This window comes from Gekko japonicus, unplaced genomic scaffold (genome assembly GCF_001447785.1).
Source record: "Gekko japonicus isolate JY-2015 unplaced genomic scaffold, Gekko_japonicus_V1.1 scaffold90, whole genome shotgun sequence".
NCBI lineage: Eukaryota > Metazoa > Chordata > Lepidosauria > Squamata > Gekkonidae > Gekko > Gekko japonicus.
The window spans coordinates 1,947,120-1,954,508 of NW_015166421.1; the positions used below are offsets into that span (position 1 = coordinate 1,947,120).

The window sequence follows — 7,389 nt, forward strand, 5'->3', positions numbered from 1 at the left end:
GCTGTTGCTTTTAAAAGTACTGTGTTAATATTGGAGAAGCGTCTAACCAATTATCATAGGGGCTTCCAGGATTGAAGAGGAGAGTCAAATGGGCATTTGCAATTTGAAGGGCCTGTATGCAGACCATAAGCGAGGCTTAAAGCGAAGGAGTATCCTCCATGGTTATATCCTGATTAAGTCTGCTGGGCAATAAGGTGACGAGACTCTTCAAGTCGGGCAGTGAAAAGCAAATTGGAACGACCCCTATGATTGAAGGCAAGAATTTAAGCGGAACAGTCCTGGAAAAAGGAGAAGGGACTTTGTTTTGAGATGGCCAGTTCCTGATAACAGCAAGATGGTGCCACAGGGAAGAAGAAAGAGGAAAACAACAATGGAAGAGAAAATGAGATTGTGTAATATCTACTGAGAGAGACTTATTGTTAATTTGCTTTTAATGGTGGAGGGAAAAATAATGGTTAAATGAGATGCCATTGTTCTCTGTAATTTGTGTCTAAGTTAAATAGTGATTCTCCTATTTCATATAGTCAGATTTGTTGGGATGTTTTTACAAGCTATGATGATGATTGATCACTCTCAATGTTAAAGAAAGCTTTTTATTATTGTTAAGCAAAATTTTTACAAGCTGTATGTGACCTCCAACCCTTGGGTTTTTAGTGGGTTTTCTTTTCTTTCTCCTAGAGTGTGTAGATTCCCTCCCCAATTTCGTTGTAGTTTTTAGTAAATGCAAATAAAAAATCCCCTACGGGGGGCCATAAAAAATGGGAGGATGAAAAGCGGAAGCCCCGGGCTTCCCCGGCAGCTTTCCAGATGGGAGGGGGTTGAGGCACTCGGAAGTAGCTCGACACCACAAGAGCGATCACACGGGGAAAAATGCGGCTGGAACCGGAGAAGCAGGAAAACACCACTTGGGGACCTGGTATCAAAATACTCCATTTTAAAGGGGGTTTGCACCAGAAAGCAGCGGCTGGGGACGGGAGGCAGATGTTGACCGTGTGATCACGCATAAATAGTCAGTTTCTAACCAGCATGTATACTGGCTCAAATGGCCCGTCTGACCGCACCCAGTGCCTGTCTGGAATCTGGGCCTTAATTATGACTGAGGGCAAGCTCTCCTCTGTGTGTTGATCACCCAATCAAGTGATGAGTTGTGTTGTGGAAAAGCCATTACAGATCAAACACCAGAGTGTACTTTCCCCATCAGCTCAGAAACGACATGGATTCAATGGAGGAAGCATTTTCAGCTGAGAATGATGGAGGACGCTGTAATCCTAATCAGCATTACTAGGAAGCAAGTCAATTTGAACGCTGTGGGATTGACTTCTAGGGGGGAAATGCTCAGGATCATGCTGCGAGTGATGTATATGCAAATGTGAATCAGCATGAACAGAATCATTTGAAAGCAAGGGGGGTATGTTCTAAGTATATGAAAAGGTTCTCAATCAGCATTTCCAGTAGGGTAGGGGTAGGTACACAGGTATTTAAAGCAACCCATGTGCCATGTGGGCCTTTGGCTGTGTGTCTGCTGTGGGAAACACTGGTGCACACCCAGCCACCATGGCTTCCATATAGAGTGTGGACACCCTTTCAAGCCCCTTTGCGGCTACTCTGACAGAACTGGTTCCCACTCCTTATTTTCTGGTGAGAAACTGCTCTTTTTTCTCAGTCCACGATTGAAGGGTTCCTTTCTTTTTGACTTGCTAAATTTTAAGTGCAGAGTTATGAAAAAGCAATTCAAAAGAATTACAATTATACACATTCACAAACATATACATATACACATCCATCATGATGCAACTGCAAACTGTGGAAAATATGAATTAAGTAACTTTCCATATACACTCAATTTACGTAATTTGTTCCTGCTGCATACATTGGGATTTTTTTGATTGCATAATTTTGGGATTTTAAAGCACTGAGTTTCGGCTCCTCTGCTAAAGCTGTGGGTTCAGTTAACAGACTGGATTCTATTGCTTTTGATTTTTGAAAATGTGACTTCTGAGCCCTCATAGTTATGCAGTAGTAGTTTGAAAACAGGCAAAAATGTCTACTACGAGGTTCAGAGGAAAAGAGTTGGCTCCTGCAGATTTACAGACCGTCATGCTTCTGCACTCTGCATGGCTCCCTAATGCCTACCTTGCCCTATGCCTACCTTTGCCCTATGTGATCCAAGCTCTCTTGTATTTCTGTCCTTGCAAAAGCACACACACACAAAAAGTAACCGAATTCTGTAAAGACCGGCCATCAGAATAACACTCTGTCTTTCTTGTTTTGCATCATTTCATTCTGGATGCGCCGTTTTGGCTCTCCTTGGCACGCGCTGTACACAGTGCACCTGCTGCAACCGGGAGGTGGAAAACCTGATGGCAGAGCTGCATAGCGGTCAGCCGGTCTTTTAGGTCAGTAATGCTTGAATGCCCCTGACGCATCCCACCATCTTTCTGTTTTGCAGTCGCTGACACGGATAAGGACTGAAAGCGCCCAGCCCTCCTGCGCCCACCACCATCTATTTCTACCCCCCCCCAACCGAGCTGAAGACAGAAACAGTGTCCCTTTCAAACATACACAGAATTCCTGGTTAAACATTCACACCCACCTGTGCTGGAAAGGCAGTCCGTGCCAGCCCCCCGCCTTTCAACAAAGACAGTGCTTTCCGAATGGTGTTAAGCTCTTGAATGGTGGCTCCCTTGGAAGCCAGGAGCTTGGTAACAGTCTCCTTTTCTTCAAGGGTGACTGGTGGGACAGGTGCAGGCAAAAGTGCAGACCCCCCTCCTAAAACACAGGAGAAAGTCACAGCTAGGACATTTTTATGCAGACGGATAGTCTCCTCACAACCCGGAGACTAGCCACTCATGGGGAGGAAACAGGTCCCGCAGCCATCATCTCCCTCTTCTTTTCTGCTATGAACGGAAGCAGATTCTTGTTCTTAGTTAGAAAACCATATATGCAGTTTATTGGAATGACAGGCAGCAGTGCTTTCATTCCCCCTGCCCTCATCAAGTCATAGCTGATTTATGGTGACACTGGGGGTGGGGTTTTCAAAGGCAAGAGACATTCAGAGACGGTTTAACGTTCCCAGCCTTCATGTCATAACCTTTGTATTCCCTGGAGGTCTCCCAGCTAAATACTAGCCAGGGCCAACTCTGCTTAGCTTCCAAGATCTGGTTAGCTGGGCCTGTCCAGGTCAGGGCAGTGCTTTCATAAAAAAAAGGTAAAGGTTCAACCTGGTGTTCATATTGGGGAACCCGGAAGACTCTATAGAGGAACTAATGAAGACCATACAAAATTATGGACAGGTTGCGGGACTAAAAATTAATTATAAAAAATCCAAAATCTTCCAAGGCGCACGGAATGCTGTTACTTTCATACCTAGTAGTTAAAACAGAGGGCCATATTTGAAGCCCCTCTGAATGCATTACTAACACTCAATGGCAGTGACGCAGGGCAGTCCTGGGTCTGTAAACGTTGCTAACGCAAGCAGCTTGTGAAGAACCCGAAAGACCTGGTGCCAAGAACCCAGGTCTTCCAAGTGAGTTGAAGGACAGCAGTTATGCACCAATGGCAGGGCAGAACTAGAAGCACCGCTTCTCCTGGACATGCCCAGACTGCAGCAGGTGGTCATGGCCCCAGCCCTGACCTCCGGGCTGCCAACCACTGTTATGGCTGCCCTCACTGCACGAAGGCCGGCACTATCTGGCCAGGAGAGGCATATAGCTCCTCCGCATCCCTGAGCAGCCCCTTCAAGGAGGTGGCAAAAGCAGTCGTGGCTGGACCAGGCTAGATGGACTGTCAGGCAAACTAGGAACAGGTGTGACGGGTCAGAGTGGGCTGCTGAACATGTGCACAATCAAGGCTGGCCCATAAACTTCAGGCCAGGAAGGAGGCTCCAGGCTGTGTAGGAGAGACTTGGGAAGGAGGAGGAGGAGGAGGTGGAAGAGATTGGATTTATACCCGACCCTTCACTCAGAGTCTCAGAGCAGCTTACAAACTCCTTTCCCTTCCCCTCCCCGTAACAGAAACCCTGTGAGGTAGATGGGGCTGAGAGAGCTCTGACAGAAACTGCTCTTTTCAAGGATAGCTCTGACAGAACTATGGCTTGCCCAAGGTCATCCAGCAGCTGCAAGTGGAGGAGTGGGGAATCAAACCCGGTTCTCCCAGATTAGAGTCCACACACTTAACCACTACACCAAACTGTTTGAGGAGGAAGGAGGTGCAGTTAACCCCCCTCTCCTTTCTGCATCTGAAGCCTCTGCTGACCCTGGGGCCTTGGCTAGAACCACAGAGGCAGACAGGGAGGAGTAAGCAGTCATGGGCACCCTGGATACACCAATTTGTATCAGGATCATGATACCGTGGAAAGAAGGGTTAAATCCCACCCCCCCAGTACATATACACTTTCCCCATGATTGAACCCAGTGCCCCTGGACTACTATTTGTTCCAGTGGGGTAAAAAACATGAACACCTTCTCTTTTCCTTGTCTTCCTCCCTCTGCTGTGTAGCCAGAGATCAGCAGCACCAGTGTCGATAGGGGAAAGGCACTGGAAGGGAAGAGCGAAATCCCACCCTCTCCAGTTCCACACACCCCAACCAAAATTAACCCCTTCATGACTGCTTGTCAAAACTAAACTACACATCATGGGTTCTGAACACACGTCTTCAACATGACATCTTGTCTGGTCCTCAGCTAATTAGGCCCTCAGATAATGGTTTCAGCAATTCAACAACCAAGAACAACCAAGAACTATCCAAAGGACTAGCCAGAGGAAATCAAAACTTACAAACTATCTGTGAAAGGTATCTGTGTGGTCCAGGTGAAAGTATGATTGCTTGGGAAAAGAACTGTATTTAGCACTAAGAAACAGGTGCAGATGGCAGGTTGAAGCTGCTTACAGTGAAATATGAGACCAAGAAGAACCTTCAGCCCAGACCAAAGTGTAAAGCATGGTGGCAAGGTATCCACTATGTCCACTTGGTCTCATATCCGGAAGCTGCAGCTAGTGCAGAATGCTGCAGCGAGGTTGTTGATGGGTCTCTCCAGGCGAGACCACATCCGACCAGTGCTGCATGCGCTGCACTGGCTGCCTATAGCATACCGGATTCGTTTCAAAGTGCTGGTGCTTACCTTTAAAGCCCTGAATGGCCAGGGTCCGGCCTACCTAAGGGACCGCCTCTCCCCGTATATTCCCCCCGGTTCTCCCAGATTAGAGTCCGTGCACTTAACCACTACACCAAACTGTTTGAGGAGGAAGGAGGTGCAGTTAACCCCCCTCTCCTTTCTGCATCTGAAGCCTCTGCTGACCCTGGGGCCTTGGCTAGAACCACAGAGGCAGACAGGGAGGAGTAAGCAGTCATGGGCACCCTGGATACACCAATTTGTATCAGGATCATGATACCGTGGAAAGAAGGGTTAAATCCCACCCCCCCAGTACATATACACTTTCCCCATGATTGAACCCAGTGCCCCTGGACTACTATTTGTTCCAGTGGGGTAAAAAACATGAACACCTTCTCTTTTCCTTGTCTTCCTCCCTCTGCTGTGTAGCCAGAGATCAGCAGCACCAGTGTCCATAGGGGAAAGGCACTGGAAGGGAATCCCACCCTCTCCAGTTCCACACACTCCAACCAAAATTAACCCCTTCATGACTGCTTGTCAAAACTAAACTACACATCATGGGATCTGAACACAGGTTCAGGCTTTCAAGCAAGGCTTTCAAGCAAGGGAAACATGACATCTTGTCTGGTCCTCAGCTAATTAGGTCCTCAGATAATGGTTTTGGCAACTCAACAACCAAGAAAAACCAAGAACTATCCAAAGGACAAGCCAGAGGAAATCAAAACTTACAAACTATCTGTGAAAGGTATCTGTGTGGTCCAGGTGAAAGTATGATTGCTTGGGAAAAGTAAGAACTGTATTCAGCACTAAGAAACAGGTGCAGATGGCAGGTTGAAGCTGCTTACAGTGAAATATGAGACCAAGAAGAACCTTCAGCCCAGACCAAAGTGTAAAGCATGGTGGCAAGGTATCCACTATGTCCACTTGGTCTCATATCCGGAAGCTGCAGCTAGTGCAGCTTTGCCCCTCCCAGAGGACAAAACATAAAGGGTTACTTGAGAGACTACCTTTTGAGGAGGACTAATTCTGGATAGCCCAACCTGATGTTTCCTTGCAGATTGTAAAGGTTTAACTGACCAATGAATCATTGTTCACTGTTGCCCATCGCTTTGGGCATCTTATTGGGGGAGGGGACAAGACAAAGGTCAAGGAGTGCTGTAAAGGTCTAGAGGTGATGCAAAAGGATTTGGGGAAATGGGGAAGGGGCCAGTCCATATACCGTGTTTCCCCGAAAATAAGACACTGTCTTATATTTATTTTTTCTCACGAAGACACACTAGGGCTTATACCACAAAAGGCTTGTTTTAGAGATAGAGATTGCCACAGTATCATACATTAAGTAGGCTTTGGCTCTGAGGGTGAGGAAGGGGATGATGAAGTTCCGTATTAAGAAGCTGAACTTAACAGGGAGGCCTGAATATTGCTTCATCAAAGATGGCACAGATGTGTTCGAGCACACTTGTGTGCTAAATTAGACTGGTATAGAGGATGGTAAGAGTTTCTTCCCCATCTCCCTTCATCAAAGATGTGTTCGAGCACACTTGTGTGCTGAATTAGTGGGGGAGAACACAAATAGACTGGTATAGAGGATGGTAAGAGTTTCTTCCCCATCTCCAGTCCCCTAAAGAACCACTGGCAGCTTCTGTTTCCTCTGCTGCCCCCTTCCCTTGCAAACCCTGCAAAGCAGCCACTGTTTTCCTCGTGCCATTAGTTGGGAGACGCAGGACGCCTTCCCTTATGGAGATATAGCTGCCTACTACCCCGCTTCTTGTTTTTCGGCATCTCAGACTATTAAGGATTGAGACTCTATTTAGCCAGGAATCAAGAATAAGAGAAATAAGGGTAGTGAGAAGGATCTACGATGAGGCCATCACTAGACTTGGGGCTTTATCAGGCCCATTGGGGTTCCCAGTGCAACCAGTGGCAAATTATTTCTCACAAATAATTCTGCCAGGAATCCATGGGGCTGGATCCTGTGGGAAAGATCTTGTTGAACAAGGGGTGAGGGAACTTTTGCCTTTTTCACACTCTGTGACTGCCCTTCAGCTCCCTCCTCCTGCTGCTCCTCGGAGGTCCCCCATATTGAGGGGGGGGGAGGTATTCCAGGCTGCAGGGGAGAGGGGAGGCAGGGAAGTTGTATTTGCATCTGTAGAATTTAGATGGGATCCAGCTCATGGCTAGGAAGTGATGCTCCTACTTTGAACATGGCTGCTCTTCTATGTCCTTGGCATCAGCCTCTTTCCCCATTGCCTTTAAAAGGATTGTTCAAGGGTAGGGA

General features: G+C 47.2%; 1 protein-coding gene across 1 annotated transcript in view; it reads right to left on the reverse strand.

The window, feature by feature from the left end:
• Nucleotides 1-7,389, reverse strand: part of GLYCTK (glycerate kinase) — a 15,206-nt gene that overhangs the window by 2,631 nt on the left and 5,186 nt on the right. The window contains exon 3 of the mRNA XM_015411681.1: nt 2,594-2,769. Coding sequence (XP_015267167.1) covers nt 2,594-2,769 — 176 coding nt within the window. The remainder of the gene's footprint in view (nt 1-2,593; nt 2,770-7,389) is intronic.